General features: G+C 50.6%; 1 protein-coding gene across 2 annotated transcripts; it reads right to left on the reverse strand.

Annotated features, from left to right (window-relative positions):
* Positions 1 to 463: 463 nt before the first annotated feature.
* ASB1 (ankyrin repeat and SOCS box containing 1) lies at positions 464 to 16,866 on the reverse strand. 2 transcript variants are annotated; one of them, XM_019445357.2, is made up of 5 exons: positions 16,696 to 16,866; positions 12,666 to 12,807; positions 10,133 to 10,435; positions 2,098 to 2,483; positions 464 to 832 (listed from the first exon to the last, which is right to left on the reverse strand). In XM_019445357.2, exons 1-5 carry the CDS (start codon positions 16,742 to 16,744, stop codon positions 705 to 707), a joined length of 1,008 nt encoding a protein of 335 aa, XP_019300902.1. In that variant the 5' UTR covers positions 16,745 to 16,866; the 3' UTR covers positions 464 to 704. The 2 variants fall into 2 exon arrangements, with proteins under 2 accessions (XP_019300902.1, XP_019300903.1); XM_019445358.2 differs by having other exon boundaries at positions 10,133 to 10,518; positions 12,666 to 12,812; positions 16,696 to 16,861.
* Positions 16,867 to 19,822: the final 2,956 nt, after the last annotated feature.

The raw sequence follows: 19,822 nt of genomic DNA on the forward strand, positions 1-19,822 counted from the left end.
CAGCGCTGCGGAAAGTACCTCTTTAGATGGTGAGCAAACGCAGCACTGAGACAACACAGCCGATCCGTGAGGCCAGGGGACCCTCGTGCAGTGAGGACAATTAACGGAGGACACCGCCACCACGAGAAGACAACGCTCCAGTGGCAAGGAAGGGCCGTGTGTAGACAGGTGCCACAGGCCACCCCGGGGGGCAGGGAAAACAACCCAGCACGTCCATGAACTGCGTTCCAGAGCTCTACTTTTCCACCAAACTCTCCTTGCCTTTAGGCATTAGAAGGCTTGAATCAAACAACTGAATGGAGAAGTACAAACATCGGCAGAAGTACAGTTCTGGAAAGTGCTAGCCGTCCTCCCTGCCGGAGCTAGCTATCCGCAGGCCTCCGACCTCAGCCCGTCCTTGCACACGCGGCACGGCCCATTTCGTTAATATGCGACTGTGAGAATCCAAAACAGAGATACTGAGGAAGAGCGAAATTAGGTTTTGTATGAACTTTTCAGCCGACAATGACCCAAGGACTGTCCGGTGCCCCAAGCACCCGAGATGGAGTTACAAGCCGTGGGAACAAGGCCGTTTCTGCTTTACCAACAGCCAAATGGGACTTGGTCAGAGGACAGGGGGTGGTTGGTTCACAGGGGCAGGACCCGGGGTCCGCTTTCACCGCAGTCACCTTCCTCTTCGCGCAGTCGACCGCTGCATCTGAGCTCTACTCGTAGAGCAGAAACTTTTTGATGGGGTCCGGCAGAGGCAGCGAGGGAATCAGATGGAGTCGGTATTTGCCAAGAGCTCTTCTCACAGCCACCCGGCACAGGTGCAGCAAGGTCCTGGGGACACCTGGAACGCCATGGGAGAGAGGGACGGAGAGGGAGGGAGGTTAATTCCTCTCCTAAGCCTGAAGACAGAAGGCTGGCTGCGACTGACAGAACGCACTGACGCTCACTGCCAACCACCCAGCTTCACGGGGGACAGGGCAGTCCCTGGCGAGGAAGGTTTTGTCACCTGCTCCTCCCCCGCCTGCCCAAGGGGCGAGAGCTTCGTTCCCCGGGGCCCCTGCTCACCGTGACGGCCCCTCCTTGACCGCGTTTCGTTTCCTAGGGAGAAACAAGGGCAGACTACACAAGGCCCCGCCAGGTGTCAGCAAGTGACCCACACGCGCTCAGTCAGCCTCCGTGCTCGGTCATGTCCAGAAACTCCAAGGGGGCCAGGACACACAGGCCAAGTAGTACGTGAGGCGTGCGGGCCCACAATGCTGCTCTGGGACAGGAGAGCCCAGCCACGGCTGTGCCCCGTGGAGCGGGCAGGACGCAGGAGGCTCCACTCCCCCAGGGCGGCTCCCGCTGGCCACCCACCAACTCTTCCGGGGAAGCCCCGGCAGGAGCGGGTTCTAATGACAGCCTTCGGAAACCCCAACGACAAAAACACAACAAACCAAAGTTCTGTGAGAGGTAAGGGTGGGGGCAAAGGTATTCAACCCAGATGCCCTCGAGACCCAGGCGAGAATGAGGCCGGGCGCGGGCAGGTCGCAGAGGGCACGCAGCAGCCTGCAGAGGCGCACAAGGTCAATTTCTGAGTCCCAGAGATGGACTCTGGCAACAAGACCAAGCCCCGGATCAACTGCAAACAACCTATCGATTTGTTAATTCGTTAGCAAAACCGTTCTTCCGAAACAAGCGCACGATGGGCTTTATCCTAACAAAAATCAGAGGTACCACACAATAAAAACAACATATTTGTGTGGAAGCGAAGAAGGGAGTGAGGACCCCTGGAGGAGGCAGGGCCGGCAGTCTGGTGTCAGGCCAACATTTAAAAACCGTGTGTCAGGGAGAGAACTGGGGGGCCACAGAGCAGAGCAAAGGGGCAAAGAGCACATAATTTCAGGCACTCTGAGAACACGCGCTTCCACGGATGTCTTTGTATCGACTCCTGGTGTCTAGGACTTTGAGAAGCAAAGACCCGTCTGGAAGCACTCGCGAAAATTCCTAGCCGTAACTGAAGACTCTGACTAAGTGCTCAGTTGGAGGCTTTTTTCGTCCCTGCCACTCGACTCCTTCAACCGACCCAAACAGCCTGCGAGTCAGAACGGAAGTCGGGCCACTTACTTCTGGCCTCTTTAAAGACCTGCAGTGCCTCGGGGTCCACCTTCCTTCTGCCTCTCGACTCCGGGCCCAAGGAGTCCCACGTCACCAGGCTCAGGTTGGCTCCAAACTCCACGAGCAGGCTCACGAAGGCGGCCTCGCAGCCGTGGCGCAGGACGGCGTCCATGACGCAGCCGGGGGAGCCCCTGTAGAAGCCCTGCGTGTTGACGGGGCCATTGCAGTTGAAGTCGGGGTTCGCCCCCGCCTGGAGAAGCAGCTTGAAGCACTGGAGGTTGTGGTAGGCCGCGCTGATGTACAAGGGGCAGACCACCAGGGAGGTGAGGCGCCGCGAGAAAGGGGGCCGGATGTCAGGAGTCAGGTGGTGGTTGACATCAACGTCAGCCCCGTACCTGCAGGGGAGGCACAGGGACAGTCAGACCCGGGTCGGCAGCTTCCCACGGCACCCTCGGGAGACAGCCCGACCTCCGTGAGCACCGGGGGGCTGCACAGGAGCCTCCGCAGATCACAAGGGTCTCGTGACTTCCAGCAAAGGTAAGACAGCGGTTAAGAACTTGGAATCCACTCACGCAAGAAATTTACAAGGGAACTCTCTAAACCCTCTGAAGAGCCAACAATCCCACAGCTATTTCAGCTACTTCAAAGCAAAGAAAAAAAAGGAAAAACTCCAAAGTCATCTGATGAAATTGGCCAAACAATCCCAAAACCCGACAAAGGCCCCACCACAAACTACCAACCGATTTCAATTGTGAATATCAATTTAACAACCCTCAATAAAATGTTAGCAAAGAGAATCCAAAAGTATATTAAAAAAGCAACGTACCATGACCTCATGAGGATTATTCCAAGAATGCAAGGGTAGTTCCAGTATTAGAAATTCCATTAACACAGTCCATCATATTCACAGAACTAAGGGGGAAATCACGATTATCTCTACAGGTGGGGAAAAAAACTTGAAGGCATGTGACAAAACTCAACACTAATGCAGGTTCGTAAATACTCAATAAAATTAAGAAGTGGTAGACATTTCCTTCTCCAGATAAGACCCAGATGTCGCAGTCTCACCTAATGGGGGGCAAACAGGGGCGGCTCTCCTCCTGGAGCCCACTCTCCTGCCTACCATCAGTCAGGCATTTTAAATAAAAGTATTAGTGCAACCAGACAAGAGAAAGCAATTAGCCAATTAAGATTAGAAAGAAAAGGAAAAACCTTCCCTATTTTCAGAAGGTATGATTATGTCTGGAAAGTCCTGAATAATTAATAAAAATACAATAAGCAAGGAGAGAATTTATTAAGTACGTTAATAAAGCTATAAAACCAATAGCCTTCATCTATACAAACAAAAACAAGTTCAAAAGCAAAACAGAAAAGACCTCATTTATGACAGCAAAATTAAAGTGAGATATCTAAGCATAAACCTAACGGTACGTGTCTAAAATGTGCATGAAGGAAGTTATAAAATACTACTGAAGGCATCACACAAGTAGCTCTCAGAAATGGAAACACCCACCACCGTTGCCTTGGCGAGGAAGGGTCTACATTAAGAGGTCAATTTTCCCTAAGTTTATTACATAAATGAAAATCCCATTCGAGAACTAAGTAAGTTCATTATAAATATAAACAAATAATAGTAACATCCCTGGAGTTATAGAAGTTGATTATAAAGGTCATTTGGAAGATCAAATAAGGAAAGATGTAAAAGCAAAGGTTTTTAACATGAAAATTAAAGAAAAACTTTTACATAGAAAAAAAAAAACCAGCATAAGCAAAGTAAAGCAGTATGTACAAAATTAGGGGAATGTTGCAAAGGATTAATATCCTTAATATATAAAGAGCTAATAAACGGAAAAGATCAACTGCTCTATTGGAAATGAGCTAGAGAGGCTTAGCCATGTAAAAGGATGCTCAGCCTCACTCATAACACAAATGCAAATTAAAACTACCTTTACACCTGAAATTAATACAACATTATGTCAACTATAGTTTAAAAAAAGAAAAACTAGGGGTGCCCGGGTGGCACAGTCGGTTAACTATCCGACTCCTGATCTTGGCTCAGGTCATGATCTCACGGTTTGTGAGTTCAAGCCCCACGTCGGACTCCGTGCTGATGGTGTGGAACCTGCTTGAGATTCTGTCTCTCCTTCTCTCTGCCCCTCCCCAGCTTGTGCTCACTCTCTCTCAAAGTAAATAAAAGAAACTTTAAAAATTTAAAAAAAAAAGAAAACAAGAGAAACTACCCTGAGATACCACTTCTCACCTATCAGACGGGGATAAACCCAAAACTTTATTGACCAGGCTCTAAAGAAGCAAGCAGTCTCGTTCAGTTCTGGCAGCAATACAAAATGGAACCGTCCCTACAGCAGGAAATTTGGCAACAGCTGGCAAAGTTACGTATGCATTTACCCTCTGACCCATCCATCACACTCTTGGAGTCTATTCCCAAGATACATCTGCACAATTCTGAAAAGAAGCATGCACACAATTCATTGAAACATCATCCACAATGGCTGAAGGCAGGAAACAACGCGCAGGTCCCTCAACAGGAGACCGGCTGAATACACTGTGCTCCGCCCGCATAAAGCCATGCTGTACCACAATGAAAAGGCGTGAGGACTGTCGCTAAAGACTGCTCTGGAATGACCTCCAGAATACGTTTCACAAGTGAGAAAGGCAGGACAAAGTGCGTAGTATGCTACTGTTTATCTGGGGGAAAGCGGTTGCAACATGTACGTGTATGACACTCCTAGACACATCCACGCTAGGCTTACAACTTAACAAGGGGGAATAAACCATAAAAGTTTTTAAATGGTCATCTACAGGGGAGTCGAAGGAGACCAGCATAGAAGTTGCTAGACTTTTTAAATATACTTTGTTTTATAGATTTGACTTTGGAACCAGCTAAATCTATGTCGTGAAACAAATTAAATAGAAAGCAATCCCCAAAAATTAAAAGCAAAAGAAACCACTTTAACCCAACTGTGTAGCCACCTGGTGCCATCACGTCCTGCCTGCAGGGTGGCTCCTCTCTGCAAAACAACCAGACGATCCAGACCACTCCCAGCATCAGATTCACCTAGAAGAACCCAAGACAGGAAGCACAGCTTGCCAGTAGGACAGCTTCATGCAACACCCCCCGCTCCCAGATGGGCATGCTCACGGCGGTCCCTGAGCTAACCCTATGGCTGTCCGCGAGCTCTTCTCTTCTGAGGCCCGGTGACAGCCCAGACGTGAGGAAATGCATCTCTCACGGGACGGGTGCATGGGCGGCCAGACCTAGAAGCCTCAATCTTCAGCAGGGCCCATCTCTAAACCATTCTACAAAGGCAGAGTCTTCAGGGTCCCCACAAGGGACCTGCCCTGGTCACTGCGCTCAGGGAAGTCCAAATACACACCTTACTGTCAGGATTTGGAGTTCCCCCAGCCCAAGTGCAAACTACCAACCCAGGTCACTTTAAGCAGAGGCCACTGATTAAAGCACAAAGGGTGGCCTGGCTCAGGTTATCAGTGTCCTGGCAAAGCTTAGAGGAGGTCTGCTAAAAAACACTGCCTGGCACAGGGTGTCAGAGCCCACGTGGGGTGAGGAGGCATGTGTGGGAGGGGGCAGCAACATTAAGACATCGGTTATAGATGGAGGGACTGGCAAAATAAATAAATATGTTAAGGATAAGTGGAACCAGGCTTCTGTCGCAAAAGCCAATAATAAATCTGGAAAGGGAGAAAAGTAAGATGACCCCTGTGGTACCAGATTGGATTAGAAGTATTGGGGTGAACTCAACTGTGACTGTATTTAGAGACAGAAATACAGATAGAAATGTGTATATGTATGGGGCACCTGGGTGGCTCAGTCGGTTAAGCTTCCGACTTCAGCTCAGGTCACGATCTCACGGTGAGTGTGAGCCCCGCATCGGGCTCTATGCTGACAGCTCAGAGCCTAGAGCCTGCTTTGGATTCTGTGTCTCCCTCTCTCTCTACCCCTCCTCTGCTCTGCTCAGTCTATCTCTGTCTCTCAAAAATGAATAAATGTTAAAAATAAAAATAAAATTAAAATAAAATAAAATAAAATATAAAAAATAAAATAAAATAAAAAATAAAATAAAATAAAATATAAAAAATAAAATAAAATAAAATAAAATAAAATAATAAAAATAAAATAAAATAAAATAGAAAAGAAAAGAAAAGAAAAGAAAAGAAAAGAAAAGAAAAGAAACGAAACGTGTATAAGTAACCTTAGCTCTGTCCAGTCCAAGAGCCCGAAAAGAACAGCCCATAAGCAATAAACACTCCCAGTAACCAGATCTTGGCTTCTAAACACCATTCTCCACTAAAAAGAAGCCAGGACTCCTTGGAGAAATCTCTAATCCCAGAGCTAAGACAGGCACAGTACTAGATGAGCTTAGAATATATTGTTATAGGAGAAAGTAAGGAATTGTTCAAAGGATGTTGGGGGACAGGTCATAAGGACAAAGCTGGGTTCCAGTTTGACAGGGCTCCCTGTAGCCAAATTTAAGACAATCTGAGCATCAAAATAATAAAGTAAGGGATTATTACTCACTGGGAAACCACAGGTCTAAGACAAATAAATGAATACAGTAAAAATCTGATAAGAAATAGGATAAACACGTGTTTCATGGTACCCCTCCACAAAACACTTACTAATTAAATAATTACAGAGGGGAAAAAGAATAGCTTTACAGTGGAGAAACGTGACAGACACCACCTTAATCAAAAGATCCAAGCGAACTCCAGCGGTAACGGGACAAGTGCCATCGGGTGCAACCTGACAGGGTGTGACGAGAAGAGCCCAGCCTCACCCCTGTGAGATTCCCGCCCAGCACGCACTCCCCGGCTCCCAGCGGAGTCAGCACCTGCCTCCCTGAGCTTCCCCCACACAGCCCTGCAATGCCACACGGGCTCTATCAGCACGTGTCACTGAAAATAGGGAATCGTGGAAAGCGGTGACGACGGGCCAGCGAGCAGGGGTCTAGGGCACGGGCAACAGCATCGTTCTCCACGGTCGGCCAGCAGTTGTGTTCTACCACCCGTCTCTTAAGCACTGTTCTGAGTGTCCGAAGGGACTCCTCCCTGAAACCGACACTTCTGCTCTCAGGCAGCACGGGCCTAAGGAAGAGGAAGGAGGGGCACACAGGCCGATGTGCTCACAAGACCATCCGCTGCCCCACGGATGCCACGTAGCATCGTCAGACACCACAAACGCAGACATCGCCTATCCTCTTAGACCACGGAAACATCCTAAAACACATACCAAACCAAGCAGAGACTGGTGTTTCGTTTCACACACTCAATCAATTAAGAAAAAGAGAGCTCGATTTTACACAGTGATTTTTTTTTCCCTCCTTTTCTTGGGGATAGGTGTTCCAAACTGTTTGTAATTTTGGGCAATAGGACAATCTGGTATTAGCTGAGCTACGGGAGAGACAGCCCCTCATAAAAACATACTGGATAAGATCCAGTTCATTTTAATCCTGAATATTTTCCAAAATTCCCCTCCTGCTTTTAATATTCTGGCAAGGCTCCACCGGGACAACTCAGTGAATCAGTATAACTTTTGCACATATAGAAACACCACTCCTTACCTTTTTTAAAAAAAAAAAAAAAAACCATCAGCAACATATATCAAGGGAATTTAAAAGCAACAAAATGGAATTTACTTGCAGAGAAACAGCAAATTACAACGTGACAGCAAAGGGCCCCGCATATAAGGGACGATGACTCAAGGCAGGAGCTGACACTGTATGTAGATTGTATTACTTGTTCAGTAACTGAACCACCCCGTCCCTATTTTCCAAGTCAATAAGTCAATTGCCTGGTAATTCAGAGAAAACTTTTTAGTATATGCTCTTGGTACCTCAGTGTAAAAGTAACGTCCTAGGCTCCAGTGAGGGAAGGAGAGGTCTACTAACAGTAACACTTTCTCAAACAGAGCATCTGTGTGTGGACTTCTGAAGGACGAGCCTGCAGCTAACCCAAAGCAGGTATGCATCGTGAACTGACTGAGATGCCTTCAAGGATTTCTGGAACCAAGATGAAATTTCACCGACCGATCCTACTCACGAATACTTCCAAATTAATGACTAACATTCTCCAAGATGCAAAGACAGGGGACTGAGGTGGCTTAGATCATCAAGCTAAAAATCCTTAAAAAGAAGGCAAAAAGCATCACAGCTTTATCACCTTCTAGCAAAACCCATATTACCCTCATTTGTCTCTCCAAAAGCCAATTCCTTGGTCACTTAAAAAAATTTTTTTTTGATGGAGTAAATATATTGTCAGTACCTGGTTCAAAACCCACATTCTGCACTGGGCATGGGGGACGGCAGACCTCCTGCTCCTCAGAACCACCCCCACTGGGGCCTGGCACGATGGGACCCTTATAATCCTTTCCACACTGCAAACTGGCTACCTCAACTACACTCTGTCCAACCGCAGAACAAAATGCCTCCAGAGCAAGGCACGGAAAAAGGCACCTCGGTAGAAAGAAGTCACTGGAGGCAGAATATGAAAACGTAATCTTGTTCAGATTTTTAAAAAGGTAACTATTAGTACAATTAAAATAAGACCAAAAATAAGTTAATTAAGCAAGTAAGTAAGCAAAAGTAAGTAAGTAAATAAGACCATAAACCATGTAAAGTAACAGAAAGCGGGGCGCCTGGGTGGCTCAGTTGGCTAAGTATCCGACTTCAGCTCAGGTCATGATCTTGTGGTTTGTGGGTTCAAGCCCCGCATCGGGCTCTGTGCTGACAGCTCAGAGCCTAGAACCTGCTTCAGATTCTGTGTCTCCCTCTCTCCCTCTCTCTCTGCCCCTCCCCTGCTCACTTTCTCCGTCGTTCTCCCTCTCAAAAATAAAATTTAAAATAAAATTTTAAAAATGTTAAGTAAAATAAAATACAGAGAAAGCAAAGAAAATACAGATCATGGAACATGATACAAACTAAGGAGCAGCTAAAAAACGAAAAGACAGACACAGACCTGACATCAACTATGGCAATAATGTTAACTCTATTAAAAAAACAAAGAATCCCATACATGCAAAGAAGAAAGGTGAGCACCCAAAGAACCACTTAAACCCAGAGTAAAACTAAATGGCAGAATGCTATATAAATGAGCCTTCAGTGAAACCTATAGTTACCTTTGGTTTCGATAATGTGCATACAACCCACAGGCAAGAACTTCTAGGGGCTCAATTAGCATCAAAACATAGGAAGCAAAAAATACTAGAAATAAAAGGGGACACTGACAAATCACAACAGTGATTAAAGACCAACAGACTTCTCTAAACTTGTGGCAGATCCAATGGCTAAAAATGTAAAAAAAGAGAGAGAGAGAGAGAGAGAGAGAGAGAAAGAGAAAAAAAGAAAAAAGAAAAAAGAGGGGCCATGAGACACAATTGAGGCTACCATACTGTACTACGCAAATAGAACACCCACGGTCATGTACTTTGTTCGAGCAACCACAACAATGTAGTTCGACATTAAAAAAATAATAAACTCAAAAGAATCCCCCAAATGCAAATTACACACTCTACATTACCTGTGCACAATACTATACAATTGGTTCATAAAAATTTGTATTCAACCCTTCTCCTCCATGGCCATAAGAACAAAGAGAAGAGCGACTTCAAAAATTTCCAATTTCAAAATGAGGAAAAAGCTTAGCAGATATGACCGAAGCTATAGGCAAAGACAAATTAATAATCTTGCAAGTTTACACTTCAAGAAAAAAAAAAATAATCATTCGATTGCAAAAGTTTGGGGAAAAATAAAGTAAGGCAAATGGGAAAAAATTAAAACAAATTAACCAGTAAGCACAAAAATAAGACAACTGATAGAGCTAAGAAGGAGCTGTTTAGAAAGACCTACAAGAGACAAATCTTTCAACAAGCCTAACGTGAGACAGAGAGGGGCAAATACAGACAACAAGGAATGAGAACACGGCCACAGGAACTAGCAGCCACGGCCCCCCCCCCCCCCCCCTCGCAGGGACCCGTGCGGGACAAGGGTGGCCGGGCCTCCGCAGTACTGACCTGATGAGGGCCTTCAGAATGTCAGCCCTGCCCACCCGCGAGGCGTGGTAGACTGGGGTGCTGCGGTGGTGCCGGCTTCCGTTGGGGTCGGCGCCGGCTTCCAGGAGGATCTGGGCGCTCTCCAGGTGCCCGTTCACCACAGCCACGTACAGGGCGGTCTGTCCCTTTACATCCACGAGGTCCACCTCGGCCCCTTTCCGGATAAGGAAGTCCACACAGTTGCCGTGGCCGGCGGTGGCCGCGATCCTCAGCGGTGTGCAGGGCAGCCAGCCGCAGCACCACACAGACTTCTCGTTGATGCGGCTAAGAAAGAACATAGGGGAGCCAGGCTGTGAGGGGCAGCCTGGAAAACTGACGAGCCGCTCGGCTTCCTCTCTTACTGGCACCTACATGAAACAGACAGCAGGAGGGCAACCTCTTCAGACGGACACTCCTGTGCTTTAAGAATGCCCCCACGTGCGTTGTTTTATGAAATGCTGGATCCGTGCACGTGGCAGAGCAGATCTGAAGGGCCCGTTCCACGGCAGAGGAAACTGAGGCACAGGCAGACAGATGGGCACTAGGGCTGAGATCTCAGATTTCCTGATTCTCGGTCCAGAGCTCTCTGCTCCACAAAGGGTAGACGGGTCTGCCCAGGGCGTCAGTGCAGGGTGGAGAGCAGGACACTCACCGGGAATGTGGGTCAGGGTCCCGAGGCCCCTTTTCACCCGCTACCAGCTGTGAAGGCCTGAGGTCGGGCCTCGGCATCGTCACTGGAGCCAGGCGACCACTGTGGTCCCTCTACCTGTGACACAGCACAAGTCACAGCCTGCAGGAATCACTAAGGCCACACGGGGCTACCCTCCTGGCCAACATCAGCAGAGGGAAACTGGCCAGACTCAGCTCTCATCAAAAGGGAAAATCAGGCCACGGTTCCCTGTCAAGGAGTGCCACGGCCATGCAGTCCACTGACCCACCACGTCCTCAGTCAAGACGCGGTTCACTTCACGCTCCCGAGGCAGCTGTGACCAGAGCCTGGCGATCCGGATCACTGAAGCAGTGACGCGGAAATACGTAGTGGGCCAGGGGCTCCTCCTTCGGCGCACTGGCTTCCACAAGCCAAGGAGACCGAGGAACGCTCCAAGGACTCCTCATCAGAGAAGTACACAGCATCAGGAAAATATCGTCGAGACAGATTTACTAAACCCCAATATAAAAAAAGAAAAAAAAGTACTTGGAAAGCAGTATGAAAAGTCTAAGACCCAGCTGAACTCCGTCTCATTCTGTTGTTTTTATTGTTACCTCTGCAAATTCAAGCGTTTCTTTGGGCTTGAGTCATTCATATTAAATATTCATGTGGAATCCATCTGATGTCTTTGTATGATAAGCCTTCCTAGATATTTACAGCTTTTTTTTTTAATACTGCTATCTGTTCTGAACAATAATGCTAAGACATTAGAAGTAGAAAAAGAAACCTACTCTTGTATTGTTAGAAATCCTTCTCTTGGGAGCTATTCATAAAATGTGGCATTAATTTCACCACTCATACGCAGGCTTTTCTTCTATCAACTTCCCTGAAGGGGAAACAGAAACACAGAGCATGAGGAGTTTCCGGTGGCAGGTCAGTTTCAAATCTAGCTGGGACTCCAGTCCTGGACACACAAAACAGAGAACCCCCGGAGGCAAGGAAGACTCTACGCTCTCCCACGTGTCCCCAGTGGGAAAAAGGTAACATCAACGCTCCCGCTGCTACGAAGAAAGAGTCTGACGGGTTGGAGAATCTGACGGGCAACACGCAGAGCTCTATGGACAGAGGGAATAAGAAGGTGAGCACAGAGCAGATCCCAGGAGGGTGAGACAGCTGACCTGAGACAGAGCCCCAGGCCCAGGAGGCAGACAACTGGGGACCAGAGAAGCTAGAGGAGAGCACATCAGGGGTGATGTATAAATGGGGTACATCAGGAAGTCCGCGCCCACCAAGGGGTAACCAAATGAAAATAACAAAGGGGAACTTATGTATACAGCTTAGGGTAAAAGGCCACGAAAGACTTGGGGGTGCCTGGGCGGCTCAGCTGGTTAAGCATCTAACTCCTGATCTCAGCTCAGGTCTTGATCTCAGGGTCGTGAGTTCAAGCCCCGCCTTGGGCTCCGTGCTGGGCGTGAAGCCTACTTTAAGAAAATTAAGAAAAATAAAAACTATTTAAAAAAAAAAAGAAAAAAAAAAGAGCCGCAAGAGACTTGGAAGGGGACAGGACCACTGTCGACGAGAGTAACAGTGCTGCCATCAGGATTACCATCAAGAAAACTGACACCAGAGAGGGCCAGAAGTTTCGAGGAAATAGAAAGGTCAATGACAGAGCGAGACTTGAACTCAGGTCTCCCTACAAGTCTGACCGTGCTTCCCCGGTCTCCTTTCTCCCCCTGGCCTGGAAAGCACCAGGGCCTTCACCTGCAGACCAGGGAGTCACACGGACCCCCGTGGATCACGCACTTCAGCTCCGCGCAGACCCACGGGGCCCAAGTACCGGGCCAGCCCCAGGACAGTGACGCTCACCTCCGGTAGCTGTCCTCCTGCAACAGGCTCCTGAGGGTCTGGAGGTCCCCCACGTAGGCTGCATCATGGAGCCTTGTGTCCTCACAGTGCTCCAACGGATGGTCACAAAACTGCTCCCTCAGCCACTCCTTCAGATTAGGACCTGCACTGAAGAGAGGGGCTCCTGTCAGCCAGGGGAAACCCTGCCAACACCAGCCAGGAGGGGGCGCCATCTGCAGCGAGCCCTTTGTCCTCTGGCTACGGGACCCCTCAAATGCTCAACAACAAATCATTCCCGTGCTCCAGAAAAACAGAGAAATACAGAAAGTTTCCCGTAATGAAAGAAGCACATTCCCGACACCAAACCTGGCAAGGGCAAGAATTTTAAAAACGCTGGTGGGGGGGGAGGTAAGGAGTCAACCGTACTGAAGGATACAGAAGATCCTACATAAAATATTAGCAAGGTTCAATTTAAAATACGTATCAAAAAATCCACCATAGGGGCGCCTGGGTGGCTCAGTCGGTTGAGCTTCCGACTTCAGCTCAAGTCATGATCTCGCGGTCTGTGAGTTCGACCCCCACGTCGGGCTCTGTGCTGACAGCTCAGAGCCTGGAGCCTGCTTCGGATTCTGTGTCCCTCTCTCTCTGCCCCTCCCCCACTCATGCTCTGTCTCTCTCTGTCTCAGAAATAAATAAACATTAAAAAAAAATGTTTTTTAAATCCACCATAATATCACTCTACCTATCCCAGGAATGTAGGAGCGTCTTAATATTGGAAAAAACCATACGATCACCTTCCGTATTACAGAAAGACACTTGCCCTTGGCAAAATTCAACAGCCAAACAAATGCGGCTGTTTGTAACAAGCTGACCTGGGTAATGACCTCAGAGGAGTCTACGTGAGTAACTCATCAGCCGGTAACCTAAGATGGGGGCACTTCACTAAATATAAGTTACACCTCGGTAAGAAGGAAAATTTAAAAATATGTGCATATAAATAGAAGGCCAGCCTCGCGTAATAGACTATAAACCCGGAAAATAACAAAGACTAGAAGCGGTGAGCACATACCATGCACCCGGGTTAAGAGTCGATGCTAGGAAACTTTTATTTTTTTTTTAATATTTTTTTTAACGTTTATTTATTTTTGAGACAGAGAGAGACAGAGCATGAACGGGAGAGGGTCAGAGAGAGGGAGGGAGACACAGAATCCAAAACAGGCTCCAGGCTCTGAGCGGTCAGCACAGAGCCCGACGCGGGGCTCGAACTCACAGACTGTGAGACTGTGACCTGAGCTGAAGTTGGACACTTAACCCACTGAGCCACCCAGGTGCCCCGATGCTAGGAAACTTTTAAATGGTACCACATAAATTAAGAGGTTTAACAAATCTCTTGGGGGGGGGTATTTATTCTTTTAATGTTTATTTACTTATTTTGAGAAAGAGAGCATGCCAGCGGGAGAGGGGTAGAGAATCCCAAGCAGGCTCACAAACCCGTGACATCATGACCTGAGCCGAAACAAGAGTCAGACGCTTAACCGGCTGAGCCACCCAGGTGCCCCATCTTCGGGGTTCTTATATGCAACACAAATATCATAAAAGTTTATCTGGAAATAGGAATGGGAATCATTTTTTTTCAGCACATATGACACGAAATCTACCCTACCAGTTAGTTAACAGAACTGATTATTTGTCATCAGAATAAAAACATAAACAGAATCCACTGCTCAGGAAAGACCTTAATATAAAGATAAATGGGTGTCGAAATCTGTAAGGGATAGAGAGAGTAGTTGCTATAGACTGAATGCTTGTGTCTCCCCCAAAATATGTTGGAATCTTAACCCCCAAGGTGATGGTTTGAAGAGGTAGTGACTTTGTAGGTGACTGGCTCATGAGAGCAGAACCTTCATGAATGAGGTTAATGCCATTATTAAGAGAGACCCCAGAGAGCTCCCGCTCACCCCCCCACCACGTGAGGACAAGGCACTGCTGCTGTCCATGAACCAAGAAGCAGGCCTCCCCCAAAGAATCCACTGGGGCCTTGGTCTTGGACTTCCCAACCATCAGAGCTAAGAAAAATAAATCTCTATTGCTTTTAAGCCACCCAGTAGTATATGGTATTCTGTTATAGCCTGAACGGACTATAAGTAGTCAACAAATTTGTAAAATCAGATACCTACTTGCAAATTCTCGAGTTTTTCACCTGACACTAGAGCTCAGAAATAATCTCCAGATAATCAAGAGTCCTGCATACAACATCACAGACAGGGAGGGGCGTAAGGAAAGCGCACGAACTCGGCTCCCTGCATTCAAGTTCCTGCCTTGCCACCCTGTTCCAGCACGCGACAGAAGGACACCCCTCCGCAGGTGCACTCCTTCCAACGATGAAGTCGGTTTTTATATTCAAACCGTATCTCTTCTGAATACCTACTGTATACAAGGCTTGGCCCTGGCACAGTGGGGGTGACGAATGTTTCCTTGCCCTTCAGGACTCAACGGATCACTGGCAGATGGGCAGGGCAGCAAGGGTTCACAAACACATGGGTCCCTCAAGCTGATCCCACAACACCTGTGGCAGATCAACAGGCAGGCCCCAAGGAACCCTTAGGGCCACCCCAAACTCTCCTCCACTGCAGTTACCCACAGTCTCACCCCACAGAGTGAAAGAGTTCAAAGCAGGAGGGGGTAAGATGCAGAAAACATAGAACAAAGCCTGACAGGTTAAGTGGGGGGCCATGGACTTTTGCTAGGTTCTTCTCCGGGCCTCCCCTCGCTGGCCGCTTTTCAACCCGCTCCCTGGCCCAGCTCAGTGCAGCCTCCTCTTCCCCAGCTCCAGATCCCCGCATAACTTCAAGTTTGTGCTTTTCCGATCAGCTTCTCCACTGTCAACGCAATTACTCCGCAGAGCACTTAGACCTTCACTGGACACGTCCGCGGCCCCTCCACTCCCGGGCCTGCAACACTCTAAATAACAAAACAGCACTGCACAGATACAAAAGAGCCCTGTATACAGGGGCAGAGCAGCCTTTCTTCCACACGGCTCCCGTCCCTACTGGGAAGGGGCCCTCAGGCCTCCTCTCAGCCCGTTCCTCTCCCTCAGGCCGAAATGACAGCCCAGGCACCAAAGTCCTGATACCTGCGGTCAAAGTCAGTATCAGCCGAATCTCAGGATGGAAGGCGCTTTGTCTGACCTGCCCCGGTTCGCTGGGCTGTCCCCGGCCCAGGCAAGGTCTGGCCTGCAGGAGTTCCTCAATAAACGTCTGGTGGAAGAATGGAGGGATGAAAAGGCCCACTTGAGCCAGTCTCCAGGTGTAAGAAACTCTCGGGAGACGAACCCGTAAAGTGCAGAGCACAGAGAAGCACTCGGTAGGCAGGGCAAACCCAGACAACTGACACGGAGGAAATCCCGCCACAGGTTAGGGCGAGCCTCTCCTCTCCTGTGCTTGGGAGGAGGGTCTCAAGCTGGAAACCCTAAGTCTGAGGGCTATTGTGGGAGGTCGCCGTGAGCCTTCCTAGCTGCCTCCTCTGCCGGTGGGCCCCTGGACATGCTGTGTCACGAAGAGCTCGCTGGGGACGGTGTTATCGCTGTCCCTTGCCTGTGCGTGTGATGTACCTCCCCAGGCAAGCCGTGGGTGGCGGGGCGGAGAAAAAGACACCTGCCCTCCGGAGGGGCTGGCCTCCGGGGGCTTTCCTGACCCGTGCGTTCGGAGCTGGGAGATGATCCATGTCCTACTGTTACAGTTGGGGTCCTATCACATCCCCACCGGCTCAGGAGCCGGCAGTTAGAAAAGCAAGTTCCACAGGACAGTAACTCCGGCGCGAGGACGTCCACGCGAGGCCGAGGAGCGGGCACACGCAGCGGCCGGGCCGCCCCGCACGGAGAGCCGCGCTGACCCGCCCCCGGCGGCAGGGCGCGGCTGCGTGGGCCCGGCCGGCGGGGGACGAGGAAGCACGGCCCGGGCGCGGCCGCCGCGTCCCCCCCCCCGCGGGGACGCCGGACCCTGCCCTCCGCTGCCCCACCGCCCCCGCGGCCCGGCGGCGGCGCGCACGTTACCTGCGGGCCCCGGCCCGGCCCGCCCGTGGGGGCCGCCGCCCTCCGCCATGGGCGCTCCCGACTTCCCCCGGTCAGCGGCCCCGGCCCGAGAGCGCCCCGCCGACCGGAAGCAGAGCGGCCACAGCCACTTCCGGCGCCGCGGGCAGGTGGGCCGCGTCGGGGGCGCGGCTTCCGGCGAGCGCGCACCTCCCTCGCGGGCTTCCGAGTGGGGCTCCGGCCTCCGGTCCCGACGCCTCCCGTCCCGACGCGAGGCCCAACGAGCGCCGGCAGCGGGGCGCTGGCTGTCCGGGGGCGCGGCCTGTCGGGGGTGCGCGCCGTTGGGCCCGGCGGTGCGGCGGTTTCTGCACGAAAGTGGAGCGGTCTGGAAAAACAACCTCACCTGGGGGCGGAGCTTAGCGCTCTCCCGCGAGCGCTGGTTGGGCGGCCCCATCCCCGCCCCCGGTAGGGGGCGCGGCCTTGTGCGCGCGGGTGTCTGCGAGACCACGGGCGGGTCGGGAGGCTGGTGGGAATCGGGTTTGTGCGGGGCTGACGGCGCGCTCCCGGGAGTGCGGGTTAAAGAAGGCCTGCGTGGGCAGCAGCGGCCCGCTCCGGAGCAGCCCCGGGAGAGCGTGGATGCGAAGGCGCCGGACTTCCAGCTCGGTTCCCCGCGGCCGGTTCTGTTGGCCGGGCGCCACTACGGGGTGCATGTATCAATGTGCTACTAGCAGAATGCACCCCCAGAATGCTTTCTATGAGGGCAGGGCTCTCGTCTATTAAATTATAGCATTTATTGACTGCCTGATACAAAGCATTTATTGAATAAGTGAACAAAGGAATAACTTCTGCGCTCTCGCTTCTTGCAACGTTGTCAGTACAATGTGTGTATTGAGCGTGGGTTCTGGAGCTCGGATTCCCTTGGCCGCAGACCTGGCAGGCCCGCGGGGGTGTTTGGTGGGGGAAGAGGGCTTCCTGCAATGCTGTTTGGACTTGATAACAGCAGACAGCATCCCTGGCAGAGGGTTGGGGGTGACGCCCTTGGTGCTGCACCGCCGGGAGCCAGGGGTGTGGCCAGCCCACTGGGTCCGGAATCACAGAAACAACCCAAGTGTCCATCAGCGCCGGAATAGATAGAGTGTGGTCTGGTCATACAATGGAATGATATGCATGTTAGGAAGGACATTCTACGACATGGATGAACCTTGAGGACCTCATGCTAAGTGAAATAAGCCATTCACAAAAGGACAAATGCTGTGTGATTCCACTTGTGTGAGGTCCCTGGAGGAGTCAAACTCTTTAGAGAAGGAAAACAGCACAGCGGAGCCAGCGGCTGGGGGCGGGGAGAATGGGGATTTGTTTAAAGGGCACAGTTTGAGTCTGTGAAGATGATAAAGTTCTGGAGATTGACCACAGATCAATCACACAACAGTGTGAATGCACATAACAGTGCTGAACTGTACGCTTCAAAAAGGTTAAATACGTGTGCCTGGGTGGCTCAGTTGGTTAAGCGTCTGACTCTTGATTTGGGCTCAGGTCATGATCTCACGGTTCGTAAGTTCGAGCCCCGAATAGGGGGCTCCATGCTGACAATGCTTGGGATTCTCTCTTCCTCCCTAGCTCTCTGCCCCTCCCCCGCTCACATGTGCATGCTTGCTCTCTCTTTCCCTCACAAGATAAACTTGGGGGGGGGGGGACATTTAAAATAATAAAGTCTATGATGTATAAGTTACCACAATTTATTTTTTTTTTTATTTTTTTAATGTTTATTTATTTTTGAGAGAGACAGAAACAGAATTGAAGTGTGTTAGGGGCAGAGAGAGAGGGAGACGCAGAATTGGAAGCAGGCTCCAGGCTCCAAGCTGTCAGCACAGAGCCCGACGCGGGGCTCAAACCCACGAGCCGTGAGATCATGACCTGAGCCGAAGTCGGAAGCTCAACCGACTGAGCCCCCCAGGCACCCCTAAATGTTACCACCATTTAAAAAAAAAAGGAAGGCTGGCCCCACTTACCCCCACCCCAGAGGTCCTGATGCAGATGGTCTGAAGTGTGGCCTGGGCCTTCAGGATTTTTGAGGCTCAGGTGATTCTAATATGCAGCCCTGTCCCAACCAGCTTCAGCAATGCTGCCTTCCCGGTCCCCAGGCATCAGTGCCTTTGTATCTAGGGGTTAAGTGGCCAGAGCAGAGCGTCACTCTGTGCCTAGGCCTGGCTTTGATGCTGCCCTCGGAATCCTGTCTCTTCTTGAGAAAGATCTGAGGCCCCACTCCATTCATGGCCTCCCACCCCTCCTCCTAAGCGCCCACCAGGCGAGGACAGTACCGTCAATGCCAGCAGGCGCCGGAAGAGGCATTAACCCTCCCGTTTTTCGGGAGCCTGAGGTTAAGGGGCCTGGTGCCATTCCCAAAGCACACAGCGGCTGAGACGGCGCTCGGCACCCCCGGGGCCACTCTCCTCGGGCCTCACCTCTCTCCAGGGCCCACTTCCTCCAGGTCCTTTAAGCCCCGAACACCCACCAACAAGAGGATGATCAGTGAATTCTGCAGATGGGAGTAATTCAGCTCGCGTAATCTATAACCAACAGAGTTTGCCAGTGCCAGCCCAGGCGTGGGCTCGCGGGGCATGCCAGCCCATGGACACGGGGCTGGTGCCACCCCGGGCACAGTGGGGGCTGTGTCTGCCCCCCTCCGAGTCCCGGCAGCACCCTCACATTCTCCCACACCCACTGCTTCCTCCCACCCTAAGATCACCCACGGCCTCCTGTTGCCATCTGACAGCTCAGGCCACCCCCACAGCAGCCCACCCATCTATGTCCCCAGAACAAAATGCCCACTGTCCCCAGGATGAGCCCTCCTCGAAGTCTAGCCCAGTCTTCCTGGAGGACACCTTGATCAGAAATTCCTCTTCTAGGCATTTATTCTAGGGAAGTAACCAGATGTGTGAGAGATTCAGCTATGGTGCTACTCATCAGGCATCATCTTTATAGCAAAAATGTCCAACGATAGCTTTCTGGCTCAGGAGGTCTGGGCTGGGGCCCCTCGTCCCCGCTCCTTTCCCTTCCCCTCCTCCCAAAACACTGCTAGTGCTCCCAGTGGCTAGAAGCCTGAGCCCCACAGCTGCATGTGGTGAGGACCCCGGCCCGGGCTCGGGGGTGC

Source organism: Panthera pardus, unplaced genomic scaffold (assembly GCF_024362965.1).
Source record: "Panthera pardus isolate Hobbes unplaced genomic scaffold, ASM2436296v1 HiC_scaffold_10, whole genome shotgun sequence".
Taxonomy (NCBI): Eukaryota; Metazoa; Chordata; class Mammalia; order Carnivora; family Felidae; genus Panthera; species Panthera pardus.